This window comes from Polistes dominula, unplaced genomic scaffold (genome assembly GCF_049000335.1).
Source record: "Polistes dominula isolate Pdom_NZ unplaced genomic scaffold, Pdom_raw_medaka contig_33, whole genome shotgun sequence".
Lineage (NCBI taxonomy): Eukaryota > Metazoa > Arthropoda > Insecta > Hymenoptera > Vespidae > Polistes > Polistes dominula.
The window spans coordinates 575,001-600,581 of record NW_028300998.1 but is presented as its reverse complement, the minus strand read 5'-3'; the positions used below and the strand labels follow the sequence as shown (position 1 = coordinate 600,581).

The window sequence follows — 25,581 nt, the reverse complement described above, 5'->3', positions numbered from 1 at the left end:
TGCATCATACACACACACACACACACAATTATTAAAATAGTTTCATTTTATATTAAAATAAGTGATTCAAAAAATATTGCAAAGAAACGCAATGAAATAAAAAAAAAAAAATTATAACCAAAAATACCGGATCAAAATAAATTTACATTTGAAAACCAAAATAACAATTTTCAAACTATAAATTTACTCGATTTCAAAATTGCCGAGGGTTGAGTGTAACCATTTTGCAAAACTTGTTAATCCATATATAAATACGTACATAAATATATTATGGGTTAGAGGGGATGGGGAGGGGGAGGGGCTTAGAGGAATGAAAGGGAGAAAGGAAATTCAAGGTAGTTAAGCGCGAAATGTTAAAGTTATGTACTTATACAGTCACATAAAAAGCATACACATTCATAAGTACATGCAACTCATATAACAGAGAGAAAGAGAGAGAGAGAGAGAGAGAGAGAGAGAGAGTTCGAAAATTACTGAAAGTATATTGCAAAAAGAGAAAAATTCGTTTAGTTCTATTTCGTCGTTCTTTTTTCTGTTTTTTTTTTTCTTCTTCTTTTCCCCTGATTACCGGCAGGGGATGAATAGACGCGATGCTCGTCTCGTGTCGGCCATCAAGATAGTAGAAGGAAAGAAAAAGAAAAAGAAAGAAAGAGAGAGAGAGAGAGAGAGAGAAAGAGAAAGAAAAAGTGCATAGCTTCGCGATTACCTTTATCAAATGGGAATGGTTTTAAACTCGTTGTTTTAACCCTTTCGCTAAGGGCGACCAAAAATGTGCACGGTGCTCGAGTAAAATCGACAGTGGCCGCGTTTATGCATAGCGACTATAGTCGTCCGTAGTATCTGAGTGTGGCATTTTATGTTAGAGCGACTATAGTCGCCCGTAATGGCGAAAGGGTTAATCTCCCGACAAGTAATAATTTATCGTTAAGAATCTAGGATTTTGTCTACTCCCCCCAGCCCTCACTCAACCCCATTCGACTGTTCGTACATTCGTTCGTTCGTTCGTTCGTTCGTTCGTTCGTTCGTTTAGGTTTCATTTTTGTTTTTCTATTTTTTTTTCTATTTTTTCTCTTGGTTTCTATTACTTTCCCCTCTTCCTTTCTTTCTTTCTTTCTTTCTCCGGCATATATCCCTTCAGAACACGTATGCCAACGTTATGGCCCTTTTCAAGACCGCTAACGTCGAAAAGATGTAAATTTGTTCGTGCCGGTGCAGTTTATTCCAACATTGAACGTTAAGCTAACGGAGAAGGAAAAAAAGAAAAAGTAAGCGGAAAGAAGAAAAAGAAGAAAAAAAAAAAAAATAAAAAAAAAAAACAAAAAAAGATGGTAAAGAAAATTGGGCGTGTATACGAGCGTGTTCGTGCGAAAAAAGAAAAAGAAAAAGGAGAAAAAGTGTAAGGAGAGAAAACGAGAGGGTAGGAAAATAACGAAGGGTGAAAAATACAGTAAAAAAAAAAAAAAGAAAGAAAGAAAAGAGAGAATGGAGGAGGGGAAAATAAAAAAAAAAAAAAAAAACAAAAAAAGAAAAGAAAAGGAAAGGAAAGGAAAAATGGACGTGAGCGAGGACTGTGAGCGTATTCTCGACACAACACACAACACACATCCCAGAGTGATTCTCAAGAGACGAACGTCGAAATGAAAAGTGCGAGCTCCGTCTGGGTCAGCCTTAAATGTGATAAGACAACGCGTTTATGCTTGTACATATACATAGATCGTGTTTTTTTCTGTAGTTGTTAGACAATCTTCTAGTTAATACGCACACACAAAACAGTTGGGAGGGAGAGAGAGAGAGAGAGAGAGAGCGAGCCGTTATTAAAATGGCTACCACCACCCCAACTGAAGATTATTGTAAAGTTGGATTTTATGAATTTTCATAATGATCAAGAGAGAGTGTGTGTGTGTGAGAGAGAGAGAGAATGAATGAGAGAGAGAGAATAATAAAAATTATAAGCAAAAACGAGACAGTAACAGCAACAATAAAAAAAATATTTACAACAACCAAAAAAGTAATAAATAAAAAAGTAATAATAATAATAATATAATAATAATAAATAATAAAAATAATAATAATAATAATATTAATATTAATATTAATAATAATAATAATAATTAGCCGAGCTCATATGCGCGTACGCATATCAATAGACGTGCATTTATGAGTTCATGACACAGCGCTACATTGAATTACCGGTATAACGATAACTCATCGATATGTAACTGCGATTATGATAATTACTATATTTTTTACTAATAAAGTTTCACCTCAAAGTTGAGGTTAAAAAGAATCTTTTCTGTGTTTTCAACGAGGTTCCTTTTATTTTATCCTTTTTTTTGTTTTTTGTTTTTCAGGAGAAGAGATTTACTTTGAAAGAGAAGAAAAATCTATTTAGAAGATTGATATTTTGATATTTCCTTATATCCTAAGAATGAAAGAAGCCAGGATGTGTTTCTCTTAATCATTGTCCAAGAAAATGGTGACGACATTTCCAGAGCAGAAAATTCGTCTTAATCGAATGGATTTCGATCACAGTCTTTTCTGTCTATTCATCTCTTTCTATTTCTACTCCTTTTATTCTTTTATTTTCCTTGTATCACCACCTTAAGAAAATCACAAGCTCACAAACAAGCAAATAGTAAGTGAAATTTATGGTGTCTCTTTGTCACCTTCTCCTATCTTTCTTCGTATTTGTATTCTTCTAAAAGATGCTATACCACAACTAAAGCTTCTTTTACTCAAACCATTATATATAGGGATATTTGGTAAGATACCTGGATATATCATATTTTGTTGGACCACTGTAATCGTGTTTAACGAATATTTTTAATGTTTCGAGTAATTTATATTTTTTGTTTTTGTCTTCTTTTTTTTTTGAGAAAATAAAACTGAACAAATTGATTACTTCATATTTGATATTTTTAGAAATATCGTGTATAAAATTACGTGTCACGTTGTTTGTCCGCAATGAACTCTTAAACGACTGAATTGATTTTAATAAAATTTTACACACTGTGTGCAGTTTCATCCAACTTGAAAGATAGGATAGTTTATATCTTAATTTATAAAATATATATATATTATTATTATTAACGTTGTTCCTGTCCCTGAGCGCGAATAATAATATAGTATATTATTATATTATATAATTAAATAATAATTAATTAATAATAAGTCGAAAAAAATATACTTCAAGTTAATCGATTTTCTTTAAAGAAAAATCGATAAAATATAATATCAGTTTGAAATTGTCCATTGAATTGACACCTGTCATATTGTTCTTTTTTTTTTTTTTTTTTGTTACAAGAACCTTGAGTTTTTCAATTCTAGTTATCTGTCTGTCTGTATTTTTCTCTTTTAGTTTTCAAAAAAAGTTCTAATTACTTTTATTTTCTATAATCTCGAAAAAGATTTAAAGAAGAAGAAGTAGAAGAAGAAAAAAATAGTTGGTGGAATGTTGGAATTATTTTCTCCTATAAAGTGTTTTCTTCGAGAAGATCGAATTCACATTGACAACATTGCATTCAGGTTACATTCACGCTTTACGGTTCTTGTTTTTCTTGTTTGTGCCACTCTTGTAACAGCTAAACAGTTCATAGGAGAACCAATTAGTTGCATCTCCGATCACAGCATTGGTAAGCACTTATATTTGTCTTTTCCATTGAAACCAAACTTAGTATCATTCGTCTTGCATTTTCTTAATGTCTTCTTTTTTTCTCTTTCTTTCCCAATTTTTTCTCCAATCAGAGACCCGTTCTATAGGGATAAACAAAAATAAGTATAAAAGTAAAAAATCAAAGTAATAAAATGTTTTGATTATTCAACACGAAACTGCCATTTCTAATTAACGTTAATTGCGATTACCAATTTTCCATCGTAGAATGTGTAGAATGTAGAATTTAGAATGTAAATGTGGCAAAGCAATCTACTCGGAATAAATAGTAGGGCAGATACTTTTAAACGTGCTACCGTAGTGTCCCTCGATTCATTAAACATCGAGGAAAGCTTAACAGGTACATTAAGCGCCAGCAAGAACGATTACAACACCTATCGCGTGAAAATGAGCTGAGCGAATAGGTGGAAAGAATAGCTGGAAGGAAAGGGGAAAAAAAACTGGATAACAGAAAAGCTTCGGAATAAGGGAGAAAGAAAAGAGTGGGTGAGAGAGAGGATGAGAAAAAGGGAAGAAAATATTTGTCTTGAAATTACGAACTCTAAGTGTCGTTGGTAAACATGGAATCGATGTGAAGAGTGCACTTTTAACACTCGCAACAAGAAAAATACATCGAGCAAATACCTCGAAGGTTTTTCAAATTAAAGTGTTAACAGACACTTTTTCCCTCTTTGCTTTCTTTATTTCTTTTCTGTTCTTTTCTGTTCTTTTCTGTTCTTTTCTTTTCTTTTGTCACGCACATTCTCGTGCGTACGTAGTTTAGTGGTTGTTATCGGACATAGCTCGAGGCTGGACGAAAGTACCACTTTTTAAAAGAACTGCTGAGTCCTCTTAGCAAGGACAACACACCATCATGGACAAAAGATTTTCTCTTTTAAAGTCAGCCCTAGCATTTTAAAGAGAATTTCTCTTACTTAGTTACTAATTTAAGAAAAAATGAAAAAGAGAAACAGAAAGATACCAAGAGGGATGGTGGATGTCAACGTCACTCTCTTTTTACATATTTATCACCCCCCTCACCTACCCTTCAACTTTCCCATCTTCATAAATTACCACTTTCTTACTTCTCTTTATGATATTTCTCTGACCACCCACCCACCCCTCTCCCCCTCCCCCGATAGACAGAACGACGTTGAACGCATACTGCTGGATATACAGTACGTTTACAGTAGCACGTCACTTAAAGGGAATACCAGGTCGAACTGTCGCAAGTCCCGGAATAGGAAATACATTACAGGACGACGAATTATACTACCATCGTTATTATCAGTGGGTTAGTAATAATATCCTTATTCTGTCACTTTAGATTTTTACCTTTTCAAATGTTTTATATTAATGGACAGAAACTTTATCAGAAGTCACCTTTACATCTTTGACATTTTAAGTAATATTAATTATTCAAATGAATTTATTCATTATAAAGCATCACATTATATGTGTGTATATATTGACAGATAACTTAGACAGTTATTCATTACTAATCATTTATTCAAATGTTACAGAAATGTTCTTTCAATTAAATCTATTTACGTGTTGCTACACTTTTGTTAATAAAATATTTACAATTGACAATCGCGCCTGAAAATAGACATCACTTCCTGCACACTTCAAAATAATGCTTATGAACGCCATCTATCAGTCGAAATATTTGTTTAAAACCCTTGTTTTTGAATAGACTACGTCAATATTGTTTCATACGTGTATGGAGGATTGCCTAACAAAAAGGGGGTTTATACTTAAAAAATGTTTACTGATAGATGGCGTTCGATGGCACGATTATCGACGATGTATGAAATATTGTTTAATTTTGTAACAACATGTAATTAGAATTTCTTTTTATTAAACAAATTTTGAAAGTTTCATGAAAGAGAACAAAATTAAATAGAAATTTTCAACGATTTGTTGTTCTATGTCGAGAAAATATTATCAAAATTACGATAGGTAGTTTTGAAAATTATAAAAAAGATTTATAAACGCGTCAAATTTAAAAAAAAAAGAAAACAAAAAACCAAGGTAAACGTTGACGTGTCCCCATGGGCATCAATTAAAATCTCTCTCTCTCTCTCTCTTTCTCTTTCGTTTTTTATACGTAAAATTGTCCGAAGCAAAAGGTGTTTCGTCGTTGAAATTTCTGTCCATGAGAGAAAACAACGCGAGTTAGGTAACAACAGAGACGCGTCTCTCACGCAACAGGTCTGCTTTATTCTCGGCTTACAAGCGATTCTCTTTTACGTGCCGCGAGCATTATGGAGAATATGGGAAAGGGATACCGTCGCTTTACTCGCGAAGGACCTTTCCACTTCTTCTTTTTTGGACCGACATACTTGGACCGAGGATAGAAAACGTCAACTAGTCGACTATTTCATTCAAAGTGATCTTCGTACTACACACAATTTCTATGCTCTTCGTTATTTTCTTTGCGAACTTTTTAATTTTGTTAATACGGTAAGTAAACATAAGAAAAACAAAAACAACAAAAAAAAACAAATGTAGAACAGAGGAAAAAATGATTTTTCAACAAAATGTTGAATCCACGCAGATAGGACAATTATATCTACTTGATCTATTATTCGATGGTGAATTTAAACGTTATGGAATAGCAGTAATTATATTTGCCAAGGAAAAACAATTAACCGATATGATAGATCCAATGACCCGACTATTTCCAAAGGTTACCAAGTGTACGATGTACAGCTTCGGTTCGGCTGGTTCGACACAAATACACGACGCTCTTTGCGTTCTCTCTTTGAACGTCATGAACGAAAAGGTTTTCTTTTTTCTTTGGTTCTGGTTAATGTTTCTTATGATCCTTGGCTTTTTTGCTATCTTTTACAGGTAAACACTAATTATTTCTATCTCTTTAATTAACCCATTTCATTCATATCTCGTATATACGTAATTTGTACTTCAATATTTTCCTCGTTCGATACTCGTGTTACAGAATAATTGTTTTCACTCAAGCGAAGGTAAGAGTTTATCTTTTGCGAGCTTCGATGAGGACCCTTGCGCATGCCAAGGCAAATACCATCGTTCAAGTGCTTACTTTTGGCGATTGCTTTCTCCTCCATCGACTAGCACAGAACGTGAACCCGGTCATATACAGGGAACTAATCGACGAGTTGGCAGCCAGCCTATCGACCAAGCATTTCAAAGGATTAGTTTAACTCTTTCAATTTATCTTTTCAATCGATTTAATATACACTCATACGTATAATAAAATACACGCACTCATACACAACACACACACACACACATATGCGTTAATGTGTAGATAGATATATATTATTTGATCAAACCTGATGATGATTTGCAATTATTTGTAATAACAATAGAATGTTATTACTCAATAATATAAGAATTTTTATTTACAGATATAATATTTGTATTTCTTACGTAAACAATTATTTGCAATTATTACAGTTAGTGTATATTAAAATTTACTTATGGTGTAGCGTATCTCTATGTGAAGAATCCAAGTTACCATTGGAGATTCATTTAAACCACATTAATCCGAGTATTGATCGCTAGATAGCACTTCGACTGTGTGAAGTAATCGACTATTAATCGATTTTACGATTAGTAATCGATACGAGACGTTAATCGCTCTCATTCGCAACATCGCATATAATTGCATTGAATAACGTACAATTACTAAAAGAGTCGAAAAAAAAGAACAAGAAAAATAACTACACAAATAAAGAAATAAATAAATATAAAAAAGTTTTCAATATTATCGTCATTATTTATAATTATTACTAATATTTCTATTAATGAAATACTCGTAAAGATGTCGACAGATAAATTTTACATACAAAATACGTGAAAAAACAAGAGACAGACTATGTAACGCCATCTGTCGTTGTTCCCAAGGAAGTATTCCTTGTATCTATGCAAAATAAAAATAAAAATAAAGCTTACCGTAGAATATTCGTTGAACAGTCGCAAAAGGAGGAACAGCAGCAGGGTGCCTCTCCTGCAAGAATTCATCGTTTAAAGTAGTGTAGTAGTAGTAGTAGTAGTAGTTTAGTATTAGTTTAGTTTAGTATTAGCATTGGTATTAGTACTTACTAACTAAAAGAATATACGAGAAGATAGAGTGAGAGAGAGTGAGAGAGAGAGAAAGAGAAAAAGAAAGAAAGAGAGAGAGAGAGAGAGAGAGAAAGAGGAAGATAGATTGTTAGTGTGCAGTTGTGTAGCGAGTCGTAAGTTCGAGTTATTTTTGTTCAATCGGAAAGACGAAGCGAAGTGGCGCGAATCGAATGTCTTCTTTTTAATAATTTAAAAAAAAACGTGGGGGAAAGGAAAGGAAAGCAACCAAATCATACACACACACACACATATATATATATATAGAAGATAAAAGAGAAAAATACAAAGAAGACAGGTTACTGATATATGTGTGGATGCTATAGTAGACCATTGATAATATTTCTATAAACCCAAAACAACGTTGATAACGATGATGATGATGATGAAAAAAGGGATAAACAGGAATGCAATATCTTAAATAGAAGAAAAAGAAAGAAAGAAGAATAAAGGAGTAAGATTAATCCAACTGTTGTGTATGTATATATGTATGTATATATGAATATGTGCACACTTATTGGACAATGAAAAAATTCTAACCTCTTTCGTGTATTTCGTGTTATATTCGTCGTGCTTTTACAATCATCATCTATTGTTGTGGTGGAAATTAATAAAAAGAGATACCAAATAAGGTAATTCTAATCTCTTAGAATCGACCAATCTGGTGTTTAGAAAATAAAAAAAAATTATAACAATAATAATAAAAAACGTCGCATGATCAAGAAGAAGAAGAAGAAGAAGAAGGAATTAAGAATAAGAATAAAAATAAAATCATGGCTACGGTGTTCGAAAGTCCATTTCTATCAAACCGATTACGTCAAATTGAGGAACGTTATGACGAGCCTAACACCTTCGGCAGGTGCGATTGCACCAGCTATAGTTATCTGTCATTAAGCGTTGTTTTGTTCACGGTTGGTACTACGATCACCGTGTTCGCGCTTGGTGATATCTCCGATGGACATGTATTTTCCCATTTTGGTCACATGTGGTTAATCGGACCGATCTTCATTAGTTCCGGATTTATGGTTGCGGTTAAGTGTATGCTATATCTAAGAAGAAAATCCGTTATACAGATGATCTATCATCAACGACAACTTTTCAGGGTACAAATCTTATCCATTTGCATTATTTCACTTTTATATATTTTTTTGTTGTTTTCTTTTCTTTTTCATCATTTTACTTTGGTCTACTTTTTCATTTGATTGTTGTTGTTGTGTTGTTGTTGTTTTTCTTCCTTTACATTGCATTTATTTTGCACATAGGGTAAAAATATAAACAATGTACATGTATAATTGTGGTTACATTTCAATTTCGTTGTGTTTACCGCGATAACGTTTCGTTGCACAGCTCTTTGTTGAATTATTATTTGAATACTTTTTTCAATCTATAAGCAACGAAAATAAGCAATTTTTTATATACTTATTTCTGTATTACTTTATCTATCATTTCTGTGTAAATTAAAATGATCAATTGATATTGTTAGTCGATTTATTTTAACTTTTTTTTTACTATATATATATATAATATCTCTTTCTTTCTTTGTTTAATTCAATTTTGTTCTTTTGTTTAATATAACGAAGTTATATTTGCTAACGTGTGCAAACTTATTTAACCAATGTCGCGATGTGTATACGTAAATACGTTACATACATACACACACATGAAACATACATCAACGTAACATGCATTTCCATATATATATATATATATATTACTTATTGTGTATATTCAGGCATATTGCGCACAACGAATCAATGAAAAAAAAAGTCAACTTCATAAATACGTACATACAAACACACATATAATATATATATATATATATATATATATATATATATATATATATATATATTATTATACAATTTACACATAAATGAAAATGAATTTCATGAGACAGAAGTTTTGATAAGCTCGACAACAATAGACCCAGTAATATTGTCAACCATTTGTAATATAAAAATAACGTTATATCATCATTCATGAACATATAATTTTATTTATATTTTATAATTTTATACTCAAGGATCTTTCTGTTTCATTATTATTATTATTATTATTATTATTACATAAAATATTTTAACCCTTTGAGTGCTGTAGACGCATATGTGCGTTTAGTACAAATTACCAGCATAAAGTATAACCACATATGTGATACATTTGTTGATAAGAATATATAAATAATGCAATTTTAAGTTGCATATTGATTATTATTTATTCTTATCCAACCAAAATAATAATATTGTTAGCAAACCTTAATATTATTCGACGAACAGAACTCACACAAACAATAAAATATTTCATCTCTGGGAAGTACTTTGGCCAAGAGTATTTACCACTCAAAGGGTTAACAATTTTAGATATTATGAATTATAAAACATTGCAATAGCATTTACAGGAATTGGCAGCTTCCCCAAGTGTCGGTACCAGCGGTATGGGTACACCTGGACCACCTTCTTATGAAGTCATCACGCAAGCTCAAGGATCCAATGAGTTACCACCTCCTTCCTATGCCGAAGCTGTTTCTCTTCTTAGACAAGCTGGTATCAATGGTAAATTTAATATGATATATATCTTAGAAAGTTAGATTACTTTCTTATATTTTATATTTTATATAGTAATGTTTTTTTGTTTGTTTGTTTATTTATTTCATTAGATACAAAACTGGATTGTGGAACTGTTTCGTGCAGTACCATCAATGTCAATGAGAATATACGTAGCAAGCCTTGAGGTATGTTTTGAATCATGTAGGGTAATAATCTACTTGGCCTATGCGAAGATATTAGCAAAGAGAACGAGAGGATCTTCTTTGGTATCTCTCTCTCATTTTCAAAGAGTATCTCATTTGGATGAGTTATTCGTACGGTTTTGATACTCTTTCGAATTTATCAACACAAAGTAAGCATTCTGAGAAATAGAATCAGCAAGGGTAATTTAAAAAAACAAAAATCCAATTGGTTTTGGATTTTTCTTTTTCTTTTATATATATATATATATACATATACATATATATGTATATGTATACACAACATCCGTTATTAGTGGCTTCCATTTTAATAATGAATTATTTTATATTATTGAGAAAGGATAATTAATTCAACTAAAAGCTGTACTTATTGTCAGCACAAACAATTCAATATCGTGTACTTAGTTTCTTAATTTTTGTCTTATATTTGTAAAGATAATGCAAACACGCACAGTTAGGAAAACATTGATAAAAAATATATATATAATCGAGGATAAAGTTTTGATGAAACTAAACCATACACGATTAGAAAGTTAATTCGATATTTTCCTGAAAATATGTATGTGCAGGAGCTTACATTTCAAATGAGGAAAATGATAAATAAAATGTACATAAAAACTGATTATTACTATAATACTTCATAAGAGTTGGGATACTTATATATTAAATTGGTGCTAATTAATAAATTATGTATTAGATAAATATTAGCAAAGTAATTTCGTTTATTTGCTGGTTGTAGGCTTTATACTTAATACGTTGAATAATTTAAAAAAAAAATAAATAAAATTTGCTATTGATAATGCATTTAGTAATCTCTTTTTCTACAAATATTTGAACTAGCCAGTGTCAAATTTTTTGCATATACGTAGGTTGGAACTTAAATAGTGGCAACTATATATTCATACAACCGATACAAAAGAGTTACATGTTTGCATCTGTTACTGTCCTACAAAGTAGTCACTAGCGTTGTGTAGAACCCGTAAGCGGAGTCTGTTCTCTGTTGATGGTGCAAATGGAACGGTCTACTGTCATGTTGAATCTATTGAATTAATCATCGGCCAATTATCAAACCATACTATAGACCGCTCCATTCGCACCATCAACAAGAACAGGCTCTGCTGATGGCATACTACACCTTCCACATCGCTGGCAATGGGTTTCACACAACGCTGGTGACTACTTTGAAGGACAGTAACAGATGCAAACATGTAACACTTTTATATCGGTTGTGAATAAATATTTGCCACTACTTATTTAAGTTCTAACCTACGTATTATGATATACGACGTATAAACATATATACATATAAAATAGTGAATGATAGTGCGTACTGGCACAATAATGTGATAGATATTATATCTGATTTTAAAACAACGAGTCTATGTCAAAAGTAATCAGTAGTAGTGATAATAAGTAATACAAGAACTTAAAGTGCTTTGTATGTTTATAATTAGAAATGGATGAGAAGAAGAAAAAAATGTATTATGCTTGTAATTGTAATTACGTATGACATTATAATTAATAGATATTATTAATGCGGTATTTACTACTGCTGAAGCTACCTATTATATATATATATATATATATATATATATATATAAATCTATTATAGTCTCGTAGAATGCAATGTACTTCAATGTTTGCAACAAATTTTGTAACTGCAAGATGCTTTTGTCCTTTGTACAGAATATTTCTTATTGACTTTTATATAGAATTGTATTTATATAATAATATAGATAGATAGATAGATAGATAGATAGATAGATAGATGGAGCAGGCCATGTGTATCATCTAATGCAAGAACTTAAGCAAAAGCTTGCTGTGATGTACTAAGCACTAGTCAATGTGGGAACATAGGGAGAATATTTTTATGGTAAAGAAAAAAAGAAAAAGAAAAAGGGGGAAAAAAAAGAAAGAAATATATGTAAAAAAAATATATCTTCCAAGTGACAAAGTGCCTTAAAATTTTCAATAGCATACAGAATAGTTAAACGAATGATAATAGTAAAAAAAGAACAAAAAACAAAAAAAAAGAAAATAAATCATTTGCACAATACAATAAGCATGGAATAGCATAAACGTTCATATAATGTATTATTATTATTATTATTATTACTATTATTATTATTATATGAAACGCATACACGTTGATGATATTTCTGTCATGTATATGCTATAAACTTAATAGCGTAATACTTCTTTCACAAACAATTGAGTTCTTACTAAGTTCTTTTTAAAGGGGTAACATCATTATAGAATTTTCAAAAAATCGATTTTTTTGTTTTTTTTACGCTTAAAGTGTACTTTAGACATCTAAAAATATTATGAACATGGTCCCGAAGCAACAACAACAACAAAATTATTAACATTGCGAAATCTTATTTTTACGAAGCGCCTCAAAGCGTCTCGAATGAGTGATAACAAAACTTTAAATGCGTTTATCTTGAAACTACATTTTTAAAATTGGGCGGACTCAAAACTCGAGCATCATGTAAACCGATTGACTTGAAATTTTGAAGATAGTTTGATAGTTGTATTATCTACAGAAGTACATATCCGATTTTTCATTGAATTGTAAACTTTTAATTTTATAAAAACAATTTTCTACTATTTTTTTTCTGGTCGAAAAGACGATTTTTTTTTTAATCAAAGTTGCACCGCCATTGTCACAAAATTTGACTTAGGAAAAAATCCGTATGTACTTCTCAAGATAATAGTACATAGATTAAGAATTCCTTTTACTTTTTATTCTAGGTCTCATAGTTGTCCAGGTAGGAGTCCGCCCGTTTAGAAAAAAAACAAAAAAAAACAACAGGGTTTTGTTCAGTCAGGAATACCGACTATGCCATTTTGTATGAAAACTCAATAAAAAAATTTGTTTACATAGTTCAATAATATATGATTAAAACCAACCCTCAAAAAAAGAAATTCTATTCCTCATTTAGTTTCCGCAAAAAAAAAAAAAATTCCCGAAAAAGAGATTTTTTTTTTCAGGCTCTATAGTGGTGTTACCCCTTAAATCAAACTATTATATATATATGTTGTTTTATTATTAATTAAATATCAATATTCAATTAGAGATTTTGTGAAAGACGTAAATGTGATTTAGTACCTGTACAATATCCAATAAAAATACATATATATATAAAACAAACAAAAATTTTTATAAAAAAAGAAACAAACAAAAAAAATCGATGAACGACAAATAACTCTTCCCTCAAATTAACTAATCTAAAATTATCAAATACAATTTTTATTAAATATAATTTCGTTGTATGAATTTTCATTCATATTTGGTGCATGTTGTCAAAATTAATAGCAAAAAGTTTAACAAAATATGGCAATTGTATGTAATATGTATCTAAACGAAAGAGGAGAAGCATATTTTTGTATTATCGTATAAATTCATATGTATGACCTTATTATACATTAGTCAGAATTATAATCAAGTTAATATCGCTTTTATTCTATGTTTCTTACTTTTCTCTTTTCTTTTTTTCCTTAAACGTTCAATTAAAAATATATTTCATATAAAAAGAAAAACAGATGAAAAGTGTTATTACACCACATATAAAACATTTTTATGAATGGGGACATTTAAACCTGGTTATAATTTGCGTTATACAGTAAGACGACTTTTGCTACATTAAAATAATTAGAGATTATGATTATTAACAGAGCATGTGAACTTTTCATTATTATTATTATTATTATTACTATTATGAAAAATGCACACATATTCTTATTTAAAAGGACAACAAATATTAGACAATATTATCCCTAGTAAAGAAAGAAAAATTATTATAGATAATAAAATATTAATAACGTTTGTTATATCTTAACAAAGACAAAAAAAAAACAAAAAAACAAACAATTATGTAAGAATTATGAATTTGATCGACACTTAAATCTCTGTATCTCATTTTAATTATTATATGCACGGATATATTTGGTTACATTTCAATGTAAAAATATTCTCATTAGCAGCTATTATTGTGCAAGTATATTAGAAAATTACAATGACAACTTTTGTCCAATCAAATATTCATTGATATAATGTTTTACTTTTTCTATAGTGTAATTCAATGTTTTATTTTTTTATTTTTTTATATAATATACGATAAAACAGAAAGAGAGAGAGAGAGAGAGAGAGAGAGAGAAAGAAAGAGACACACACACACACACACACACATACTTATGTATTATAATTATGAAATAATATTAATTCATATCTCTATCTCAGCAGCATAAAAATTGTAGTATCTTTTATTATCACCAAATTTTCTTTATACAAGATCTATCGATTGCAATATTTTCAAAACATGTAAATAATAACATGAATGCATATTAAGAAGTAAAGAATATGTACTGCATTTTTATGACCGATAATTTGATAAATAGTTTAATGATAGATTTCTTTTTTTTTGTTTTGGTTCCTTTTCTTTGCAATATATAATGTTATAAATTATATCAATCAATAACAATTTGATAAAATGAGAACAGTACGTTTGTACGTTTGTTGTTACTGTCACAACGTATATGTAAATTTGCACCACACATATTAAACGTTATGGATATATAGTACACTACTAATTTTTTTTTTTATATAATGACTGAATTGTTTGAAATAATCTTACAAGGAAATAATTGAATATCCATCAAAATATATATGTACGTATATGTACTGTTTTATACAACTTATTAGTAATTTTTATTTTTATAACAATATTAAACGTGATTGTTAGCGCAAAATATATATTTTTATATATATATATATATAGTATATTCTTATGTTGAATTTTTGTATCAATGTACAGAACATCTATGAAAAAGGTAAGTCTTTAGAAAAGAAAAAAAAAGTAAATCATTTTTATCGACCGCTTATATGTAATATGTGATAGTTGGTAATAAGTAAGCGAATGAAGCAAACAATAATTAGACGAATGAACACAGACGTTCTAAATTAATCTATTTATCTGATTATTACGTACTTTTTGATGTGCCTTTATAATAATTTTTTGTTTGTTTTCAATTTCAATATAATATATATCCTAATTTTTTGTTTATTCTCTGTGAATGAAAATATATATTGCCAACATAAATTATTTAGATATATATATATATATGTAAAAGAAAAGAACCAAGTTCAATAGTGTATAAAATTTTATCTGTGGGCACAATAAATACATCGAACGATACACTTTTGTAAGATTCAAATATATCAATCAATGTTTTTATGATTGTGCAACAGCGAGCATTTCTTCTTGATGAATCAAGTGGGTTGTGTGATTTACTAGACTCATTAATTTTGATAAGGAAGCAGCCCACGTATCTAATAGAGCTGCTGGTTCCTGACTTCCTGTAAAACGTACTACACCAGCTGGACGATCAGTACGTGCATTAATTACTCCTGTTTCAACCAAATTACACAAGCATGATTCGGTTTCCTCAACAGGAAGATCCAATAATTCTGCCATACGAGTCAATGTTATTTTCGTATAATATTTTGCCATAATTCTAATATTCTAAAGGAACAAATAATTTGTTTTATTTTTAATAAGATATATATATATATAACAACAACAAAATATTCAAATATTAGGTGGTTCGGAAAGTCGTTTCCTTTTTTTTGCTGACACAATAATGGCCATTAGTTGATGCAAACCGACAAATAGTAACACATGAGATCGATCGAGAACTTAAATTTATCAAATTCAACTAATTTATGACTACTTGAAAGGTTTAGGTTTAACCTCGAAGCAAAAATTATTTTCATTTTTACAAAAGAAAAACGAAACTTTTGACTTTCCAAACCACCTAATATGTGAACGGGTATATAAGAGTTAAACTTACATGTTCGACAACTCTATTACGTAAATCAGCCCATCGTTTGCGACCTTCTTCTGTTAATGTAGAAAACACTTCCGTTGCTCTGAGCTCTCTTTCATATATTTCACAAAGACCAGACCATTTAATTAATTCTGGATTAACGAAAAGACGTAAAAGTTCTCTGCAAAGTATTAAAGTATTAACAAATTGTCCGAATTTTAAATGAATATTTAAAAAATAAAAAATATCCGAGTATTTATTTATATATTATACTTGTATATAGGAATTTCATCAAGCATCTTGTCAGCTAACAGCCTATGAGTCAAGTCTGCTTGTTCCGGTTCATGAGGAGCAAGTATAAGATAAAGTACTGCACGGGATAATGCTGTATGTCTTTTTTCTGGATCTTCTCTAACAGTTGGCGTTTCGAGTACAGCTCGATTATGACGACATAATTCTAAATGCCAACCTTCGTGTCGAGATAATTCCATCATTAGACTTAAAAAATAAATAATCAAGATCAAAGTTTAATCATATGAAGTTACACTCTCGTTAAAATAAAAAAATAAAAAAAATAGATAATAATACTACATACTCGTAATATTTTAATTTCAATGCTTGCGTTTCTTCGTCATTTTCATCGCTAAAAAATTTAACATTAATTTTTTTAGCTATTATTTGAGTTCGCATGAAATCTTTCTTAGCTAAACACAAACGCATTTGTTCTAAAATAAGTGAAGCTTTTTCACGACGTGACATACTGCCATATGTTTCCACCTGTACAATACACAATATTAATAATTTATTTTGTAAATAGAGCATATTGTTTTAACTTTAAATTAAATATACCTGTAATTCGAGCATTACAGAAGCAGCTCCATTAATATCTCCATCTTCCTCTTTTATTTTTGCTAGTCGATGTGTGAGCCTTGCTCGTTCTACTTCCACATAAATCTATAAATTAAAATAATCACTAATGTGTTATACATTGTTTATGTCAATAACTTACTTTTCCTTCTGTAACCGAACGCAAAGTTTCGATTAATTTAACCATAGTTTCTTTATCTGGAGTTTTATCTACATAAGTACAACATTCCTGAACCATTTTAGTAACGGCTTGCTTCAACTGAGAACGCCTCTTTGACAAAAGAACTATGTGCTCGTTGAGAGCTGCCCAATTTTTTAGCTTCCAAACATATTTCACATATAGCAACGAGTACTCGAGATGTCGATGCCATATCAGCTCCCTAAAAATGTTGTATACTTGTGTCTATATGTTTTTGGTTAGACAGTATATAAGATAATCAAATATTTTTCAATCAATTTATACATACAGTTCGGGTAAGTTTTTCTAATGCTAACAATTGATCTAAAGCATCATGTAGCTTTCCTTCTCGAGCAAGCTTTTTACATTCAGGTATTTTTGTATCACAGTTGTTACTATAATCAACCTCCATTTTCATAATGCGACCACCATCCATTGTTCCTTCTGGCATTTTGATTTCTATTAATAATAACGATAATATTATTTAAATAATAGTATTGATCAATAAACATCTTTTCATATGTGATTATAAAAATATATAAAAAATTTTAAATGGAGTGTATGCCATGTATGATGATAGTATGTGTCAAGACTATAGATATTTCTGACAATTACATTGCACTTTTTTCTCTAAAATATATTTACACGATTACATTTAATATAATGAAAGAAATCAATTAAGAAAATGAAATATTTATATTAGTTTATCTTAAAAATCAAACAAATAACGAAGATTATTACTTTTATTATAAGTTTTTTACTTTATTATAAATAAGGTTAAGTTCGTAGTGTCAGTAGTACATTTGCAAGCGCAATTCTTAAATATTAAAAATGAATAAAAGTATATATTTAAAATTATTACCTCTTAGTGAAAGAAAGATCAAAAGTAAATATTAATATAGTATTTTAAACGCAATTTTAAATACGTTTGCTTGATAATTTAAAAAATAATGTAGGATAACCCAATACACACATTCACAATGTTCTTTAATGAGTTGTATATACTTCATATACTTTTCTCTACTAAACTTGTAGTTTCAATACTGCAAACAATCTGCGCATGCGCAAGTAATAACTTTCTGATTAGCCCTGTTTTTAGTGGCAAATTTGAAATTCGATAATGGAATACGTTTGTGTTTCTCAACTAAAACATCGAATAAAAATATATATTTCATATTTTTTTTATAATATTACTTTAAAAATAATAAATGTATCTTAGATACTTCATTTTTATTTTCTTTGGATTTATTTTTTTGATGAAATTTAATACTTTATTTCGCTTTATCGTTTATAAACGAAATGGCATGTTTTCTCTTCCCGGTAAATAACAGGTGGCACTAGTGTCATAGTCAAATTTAACAATAATACACAAATGCGGTTCTAAGTGTTAACACAGGTTATTCGAATGTTTAATCAACCCTTTGAGTGCTATGGACGCAGATATGCTTTTGGTAAAAATTACTAACCTTATCGTTCGAAACATATACGTGTTTGTTAATATTCGTATCAAATAATTTAATGTTTATATTAATCAATTAAATTATATTCAGAAACAAAAACTTCAATTATTAAATATAATTTATTATTAGAATCTGATTAATTCTATTCCTACAAAACATTTTAGATAAAAATATTCAGTACTCAAAGGGTTAATAATGATATGATAACAACAAATATATTAAGAACAACGAATGTGTTTTTGACATAGTCAATACATGATTCATTTGTGATCGTTTCATTTATTATATTAAGTTTATTAATAAGTTAATTTGTTAAGTTATTAATAAGTTGTAAATAATGGCTGAAAAGGAAAGTGATAGTACGACAAGTGAGGTTATAAAAACTGAAGAATTAACTGATAACACAGCAAATGAGGAAGCACCAACAAGTTTGGAAAATATATCACAGGATACTAATACTACTAGAAACGATAGTCCCCCAGTTGCATCAAAGGATAAAGAAAGAGGTAATTATTATTATTGTAAATAATATAAATCTTAAATAAATACAATATTTTTATTAACAATATTTCACTACTCAGTTACAGTTGATATTTTATTGAAAGCAACTGGCAATGCACCTATCATGAAACAAAAAAAGTGGTCCGTTAATCAGGATTATCAAATTGGAAAGGTATCAGATTTTCTAAGGAAATATCTCAAATTAGATCCTTCTGAAAGATTAGTAAGTCTATCAAATATTTAACCACATTTTTTTCTTATACCTCATTTACTTATTTGAGCATATTCTTCTTTTGTATTTTTCAGTTTCTTTATGTAAATCAAACTTTTGCACCGGCACCAGATCAAACGTTAAAGAATTTATATGATTGTTATGGAGCTGATGGAAAATTGATCATTCATTATTGCAAAAGTCCAGCGTGGGGTTAATCGTAAACTTCCTGTTTGATATTTAAACATTGTGTTGTATCATTTTATTGCGGGTAACAAATTTTGATCAATATAATTCTTTTAGAGGCTTACAAGACACATTTCTCATGTACATAAATTGCATTTAAGGCAATAAGTATATATTTATATATTTATTTATAATTCTATTTAATTTATTAAGAATGTGTATTGTATTCCTAATATAATTAATTATTTTTATAAGATGTTAATTATCGAATTGTGGTCATATTGTATTATTATATGTACAACTATATTGCAAAGAATATGATTTTTATTTCATCTCTTTTACCATATGGTTTAAACAATTTGATTTTACTATAATTTTTTTTCTATCCAAAATAATATGTGTGTACCTGATGACACAGGTATACTGTTTAATAAAATATGTCTATTTTAAAATAGATTTTTGATAAAACCATGGTTACTTCTACTAATACAATGATACGTTACATAATTGTTCTTTCAAAAAGCTTCATAAAAAAAAACTTTGTTTACAAAATATTTTACATCTCTCGTCTTTTTTTCTTTGTACGATATGCCAATTTCCTTGTTCCTGATATTTCAGGACAAATGATAAATAATATGTTTAACAACTCGTTTAGTTGCCAAATTACCATGTTTGTTACAACACAAATACACACGTAGTAGTAAAAAGAACTATTACTTCGATATAATTATAAAATCTCCTCATTGTAAAGATTTTCGTACAGTCGTAATTTTCGTTTTTAATAAAGATTTCTTATCGCTTTGCAGTGACGCACGGCGTTGACTAGACGATGATACGGAGTTCGTCGTTTCAATTACCTTTGCCGGACTACATTTAGAACTAAGCAATGATCTTTTTTCCACCTTATTCGCGCAACGACAAGCATTAAAGGATTCTTCAGTTTTCACAGTTTTTACCTGAAATACAAAATATTTATTAAATCGTATACCAACAGAACATAATTAGTGTTATTTTTACATATAATCAAATGTAGTATTTTCATTAGAATTTAATTGTACCAACCGACATTGTGTCTTTGTCTTTGATGCACGTGCAAACTGGGGAAGGTATACCAGCTGGATCGCGCGTACATGGTTGTGACTGATCATCACCTATGATATATTTATATTGAATTTAATAGAATTACTTTATTTGTAGGAATACGTTGAATCTCATAAATATTAATTTGAATTTTGTTTATTACCATGGTACATAGTTCTAACACTTTCAGCAGTCTCATCCACACGGCTCATAGCAGAAACATGTTCTTCCTCTAAATTGTCCAACTTTAAATTATCGTCGCATTTCCCTTCAGATTTCTTTAATGACTTAACAGTATGTGCCGATAAGGATTTCGATTTGATGGATGGTGTTTTAGGAGACGTTATCTTAAATGGAAACTTCCAAATAATGATAGCGCCATCGGCGCTAACGGATACCATATGCTCCCCATCTGGGCTAAATTTACACGCAGTTATTATCGCGGCATGACCTATGCCAATGTGTGTGACATTGCCTGTGTGATATTCCCAGAGCTTAACAATACAATCGTTTGAACCAGTGACGAAGTATTTTCCGTCAAGATTAATATCTATGCAATTTAATGATCCTGAGGTAGAACCTTCGATTTCACGAACCATCGAACCATCCCATGTTTCCCAGTATGTAATCTTACGATCGGTACCACAAGTCAAGATTTGTACACTGTTGGGACTGAAGCATGCAGCCATATACATCGTGTTACCTATTAAAACTTGCTTTCTCGAGCAACGTCTGTTTGATTAATATTTGTTGTTCATCAATTTATCACATCTCAAAAAACAAATAATATTGTAAATAATTAAAAATTAATACTTGCATTATGTCCCATATTATGCATGTACCATCCGTGCTAGAACTGACTAAGTCTTCGTTATTGGAGGATATACACAAAGATGTTATGGGTCCTCTGTGTTCCTTCAAAATTGAGACCAATCGTTGTACATCAGGTTTTATGTCCCATATACGCACCTATAGACAATATTAATAAAGAAGGAAGATGAAAATGATATTAAGAGGATAATAAATGTGTAAAATAATAATTACTTGTCCATCGCAGCCACCGCTGATCAATTTTTTTCCGTCTGCTGTTATCGCAACTGCCGATGCTGCTTTTATATGAGCGTTATGAATAGTAAAAATAAGTTTACCCTTTTGTGGTGTGAACGCTCTTACAATACCATCGTTCCATGCTGAATAAATTTAAAAAATAAAAGAAAAGTGTTGTTGATTAACTGATATTACTATGATCAAATATATATATATGTATAAAAATCTACCAGAAATTATCATTCGTCCATCGTAAGAGAAACACAAACAACTGCAAACAAAATTCGGCACAGTTATTCTAAGTAATTCCTTTTGCGTTTCTAATCTCCACAATCTGATATCATTTTTTCCAGCTGTTGCAAATATTTCAGAATAATTCCTAAGAACATTAAAAGAAAAAGAAAAAACAACAACAATTATATTAATTTTCAAAATCGCATTATTATCGATATATTATTTAATCTTACCAGGGAAATACGATGGAGTATATGGAACTGTTATGACAAGTTACAAGAAGTCTAATATCAAAATCGCGTAATCTTATTTGATAAATCTCGCTGAGGACAGTTCCAACCAATACAAAATCATTCTTGTATAATAACATTGATGTTACAGTACTACAGACATTTTCTGCAAGATGCTGCCAAATAACTTTTCACTCATTTGATTTAACGAATTACATATGTGATAGATTTTATTAGTGCACAGAAAAAAAAAATAACTTTTTATATAAAAACATTTTTGTCGTATCACTTACAGTTTTAATTTGCGGTGTACTCGGTGGTAATTTGGTCAATTTTCTTTTACTAAAATCAATATCCACAATTTCAATGAGCTCAATTGTACCGTCACCTGCACCAATGATCATTCTCTCATCTTTTAATAACAAAATCTTGTTAACACCGCCAGCATAACATTCGATTTGACCCTTTGCTAGATTAATTTTTTTCGATCCTTTAAACATTTTTGAATAGCAGCCTATCATCACTGGTTCTATTTGTTCTTCACCTTCAGGACGATAATTCAATCTACAAGTTTAATATATGTTAACAAATTTTAATGAAATCATTAGTCATAAAGATAATTAATCAAAATATAATTTACTTATTAGATTATTACAAATTGTATTTATTAGCTTTATAATTAAATAAGACCTTGCTTTTATTATATCGCCCGAGGACGTTCCACAATAAGCATCATTATCTTTTTCACTGATGGCGATACAATTTATCGAACGTTTTAATTTTCCTACTTTTACATTGATCCCATACACCTTCCTCCTTTTCGAATCTATTCGCCAAACTTTAAGGGTTCTATCACCACCAGTAAGGAAACATTCACTGTATATATTCATTCTTGTAATTGTGTAAGTATTACCAGATATTTCATTACTCGCAAATGATCCTAAAAATTATCTTAATGTTATTTAATTATCAAGTATACGAAAACGCATTTTTTTTCATTCAATATATATATATATATATAAATAGATTAAAGATAAAATTTTATTTACCACACATAGCATGGTTATTTTGTACATCCCATATTACAACGTTACCATCGTCTCTTCCACCAAGACTTATCAAATAATTGCTATCCGATGTAAAACAAACGTCTTCGACCCTTACTTTATGAATTTCGTAGTTACTTTTAACGGTACGTGTTTTATAATCCCAAATGATAACTGTTGCCTATTACAAAAAAAAAAAAAAAAAAAGAAAACATTCCCATAAAAATAATTATAGAAAGAATAAATTTGAAGTCGTCAATAAAATGGCACAAATTCTTATGTTAATATTACTTTAAATCCGAGATGATTTATTTGTCCGGAAGCCACAAAATTACCGCAAGGAGAAACGCATACGGCAGAAATTAAATTCGTATGTCCAATTAAAAATGTTTGTTCACTCGAGGCTATGTTTTTAATCGTCACTTTATTTCCCATCGGATAAATTAAATATTGTTCATCGGGATGCAGTATTAATCCATTTTTCATAACACCTAATTAATTACATTTAAATTAATAAATTAAAACACCATTACTTTTCAATACATTTATTTTAAACAGTAATCAAAATTATATATATATATTTATTTAGGGAAAAGTATTGAATAAAAACAATAAAAAAAAATTCAAAAATTAGTACGAACCATCGAATCCAATTATTCCGATTAAATCGAGTGGTTTGATATCCATCTCTCTGATTAAATCCAAATGATAACAAGGTTTTTATTTATGTTAAATATTTCGATCGTAGTTAAAAGAAAGCACCCTTCTCACTATCTTAAATTAGAAAACTTGCTTAGAAACAAGTTACGTGTATTACAATACAAATAATAGTTAATCGTTGCTGTAGCAACCGACAGAAGATTAGTATCACCCCTTTTTACAGTTTGCTAAGAAAATACGAACACGAAATGTATAATAAATTAATAAAATTAATTATAAAATTAAAATGTTAGAAATAAAAAGAAATAAAAAGATAATAATTTGTTATTTAAAGTATGGATGAATCTCAAATGCAATTTTAACGACTCCATATACAGTTGCACACCTAATTCTGAGGGTTGCAGAAATTATGCTTTGTCCTTGATACATGGTAACATTATATTCATATTTATACTGAAGAATTGTTTTCGAATATATTTGTTGTTGTTGTTTATTATCAGCAAATATTAAAGTTCCTATTTTTATTAGTTTATGTTTTTACCTGTCCAGAGTCGTAAAAATATTTACTTAAATAATGGTTGTTGTACTGAGTGGAAACCATGATCTAAAATATAAATATATAGTATAAATTTTATAAGTATATAAATTTTTTATAATATTATATATAATAATATTTTATATAAGTATAAATTTTATTAGATTTTATTTTTCCCCTCGCCTTCTCTTATTTTCTCATAATTATTTATTAAATATAACTCCATACCTAAATAATACCGTGGTTACATATAGTGTACAATCTATTAAATAAATTTTTACTCAATTTAAGTAGATAATCCAACGACTGAAAGGCATTGTCAGACTTCCTGGTTTAAAGTCTACATATATACACGTATTCTCGATATTTTTCGAAGTATATTTAAACTGTCGCTAAGTGATACTACGTGAATCATAAAGATGTTAAAACCTTTTAAAACTATTCTTACAAACATTATAATATTAGTGTGTAATAATGCGATTAGAGACTAATAATAAAATGTGAAATGTGTTAATGAATTATTTGAATAAAATAAATCACATTAATTGGACAAACAAGAAGTATTATAAATATTAAGTTTAAACGAATTAACCTCAACACACAATTTTTTCTTATCTAATTTAATTTAGTGAAAATGAAAATGATTGTTGTCCTATTGCATCTGTTGATCGAATAAGATTTAAATGAAATCGATATTCGACCAATTATTACATTAATTTCTCGGGTAAGTCCTATTTGAATTATTTAAGCTCTGATAGGATTAGTATAGTTGACCTTGTTGAAAGGGTGAAACCTATGTAATTATATGTACATATCTATCTAACTATCTGTATATATATATATTGTAACACGCTGAACTCGCGCACGCGATGTGTGAGTATAAAAAAATAATGTTTAAATCATGTAAATCATTTTGTTTTAATTAGATACTTCATATATTTAGAATAAGTAATATTTAAGTGATTTCATTTAATTTCCAAAATGTTCGTATTAGCTCGTAGATATATACCCTCGCTTT

At 29.4% G+C, this 25,581-nt stretch overlaps 5 protein-coding genes and 2 long non-coding RNA genes across 11 annotated transcripts in view; 4 read left to right on the top strand and 3 right to left on the bottom strand.

Annotated features, from left to right (window-relative positions):
* Positions 1 to 291: 291 nt before the first annotated feature.
* LOC107064459 (innexin inx2) lies at positions 292 to 6,960 on the top strand. The gene is made up of 5 exons (XM_015317153.2): positions 292 to 3,632; positions 4,792 to 4,943; positions 5,864 to 6,115; positions 6,210 to 6,505; positions 6,612 to 6,960. The coding sequence occupies exons 1-5, from the start codon at positions 3,452 to 3,454 to the stop codon at positions 6,832 to 6,834; spliced, it is 1,104 nt and encodes a 367-aa protein (XP_015172639.2). The 5' UTR covers positions 292 to 3,451; the 3' UTR covers positions 6,835 to 6,960.
* Positions 3,612 to 7,427, bottom strand: LOC149032199 (uncharacterized). The gene is made up of 3 exons (XR_016176954.1): positions 7,152 to 7,427; positions 6,714 to 6,801; positions 3,612 to 3,753 (listed from the first exon to the last, which is right to left on the bottom strand). It is a non-coding gene; the product is annotated as an uncharacterized LOC149032199 (long non-coding RNA).
* Positions 7,428 to 7,606: 179 nt separating this feature from the next.
* On the top strand, positions 7,607 to 12,537 carry LOC107064536 (uncharacterized). 2 transcript variants are annotated; one of them, XM_015317301.2, is made up of 3 exons: positions 7,607 to 8,859; positions 10,152 to 10,305; positions 10,410 to 12,537. In XM_015317301.2, exons 1-3 carry the CDS (start codon positions 8,530 to 8,532, stop codon positions 10,481 to 10,483), a joined length of 558 nt encoding a protein of 185 aa, XP_015172787.1. In that variant the 5' UTR covers positions 7,607 to 8,529; the 3' UTR covers positions 10,484 to 12,537. The 2 variants fall into 2 exon arrangements, with proteins under 2 accessions (XP_015172787.1, XP_015172786.1); XM_015317300.2 differs by having other exon boundaries at positions 10,143 to 10,305.
* Positions 10,746 to 18,394, bottom strand: Rpn5 (regulatory particle non-ATPase 5). Its single transcript, XM_015317299.2, is given in 9 exon segments — positions 10,746 to 16,024; positions 16,353 to 16,509; positions 16,602 to 16,826; positions 16,924 to 17,105; positions 17,178 to 17,282; positions 17,338 to 17,511; positions 17,513 to 17,575; positions 17,663 to 17,832; positions 18,236 to 18,394. Coding segments are annotated over 8 exon segments (1,359 nt in total). The 5' UTR covers positions 17,825 to 17,832; positions 18,236 to 18,394; the 3' UTR covers positions 10,746 to 15,733.
* Positions 18,395 to 18,775: 381 nt separating this feature from the next.
* On the top strand, positions 18,776 to 20,796 carry Atg12 (Autophagy-related 12). 2 transcript variants are annotated; one of them, XR_016176950.1, is made up of 4 exons: positions 18,776 to 19,339; positions 19,415 to 19,557; positions 19,641 to 19,816; positions 20,538 to 20,796. XR_016176950.1 is itself a non-coding variant. In XM_089173620.1 (3 exons), exons 1-3 carry the CDS (start codon positions 19,171 to 19,173, stop codon positions 19,761 to 19,763), a joined length of 435 nt encoding a protein of 144 aa, XP_089029746.1. In that variant the 5' UTR covers positions 18,777 to 19,170; the 3' UTR covers positions 19,764 to 20,047. The 2 variants fall into 2 exon arrangements, 1 of the variants encoding a protein (XP_089029746.1); XM_089173620.1 differs by lacking the exon at positions 20,538 to 20,796 and having other exon boundaries at positions 18,777 to 19,339; positions 19,641 to 20,047.
* Positions 20,424 to 24,933, bottom strand: LOC107064533 (cilia- and flagella-associated protein 52). 2 transcript variants are annotated; one of them, XM_089173619.1, is made up of 14 exons: positions 24,792 to 24,933; positions 24,570 to 24,632; positions 24,010 to 24,059; positions 23,660 to 23,859; positions 23,372 to 23,549; positions 23,013 to 23,262; positions 22,616 to 22,886; positions 22,326 to 22,498; positions 22,089 to 22,237; positions 21,856 to 22,001; positions 21,629 to 21,780; positions 20,975 to 21,543; positions 20,794 to 20,882; positions 20,424 to 20,687 (listed from the first exon to the last, which is right to left on the bottom strand). In XM_089173619.1, the coding sequence occupies exons 3-14, from the start codon at positions 24,053 to 24,055 to the stop codon at positions 20,472 to 20,474; spliced, it is 2,439 nt and encodes an 812-aa protein (XP_089029745.1). In that variant the 5' UTR covers positions 24,056 to 24,059; positions 24,570 to 24,632; positions 24,792 to 24,933; the 3' UTR covers positions 20,424 to 20,471. The 2 variants fall into 2 exon arrangements, with proteins under 2 accessions (XP_089029745.1, XP_015172780.2); XM_015317294.2 differs by lacking the exons at positions 24,570 to 24,632; positions 24,792 to 24,933 and adding an exon at positions 24,414 to 24,529.
* A 214-nt stretch (positions 24,934 to 25,147) lies between these two features.
* The window catches only part of LOC149032198 (uncharacterized), a 1,956-nt gene continuing 1,522 nt past the window's right edge, over positions 25,148 to 25,581 (top strand). Inside the window, exon 1 of one of the 2 annotated variants that reach the window (XR_016176952.1) lies at positions 25,148 to 25,287. This is a non-coding gene — a long non-coding RNA (uncharacterized LOC149032198). Of the gene's footprint in view, positions 25,288 to 25,343; positions 25,437 to 25,581 lie in introns of those variants that run through there. The other variant, XR_016176953.1, reaches the window with a different exon arrangement.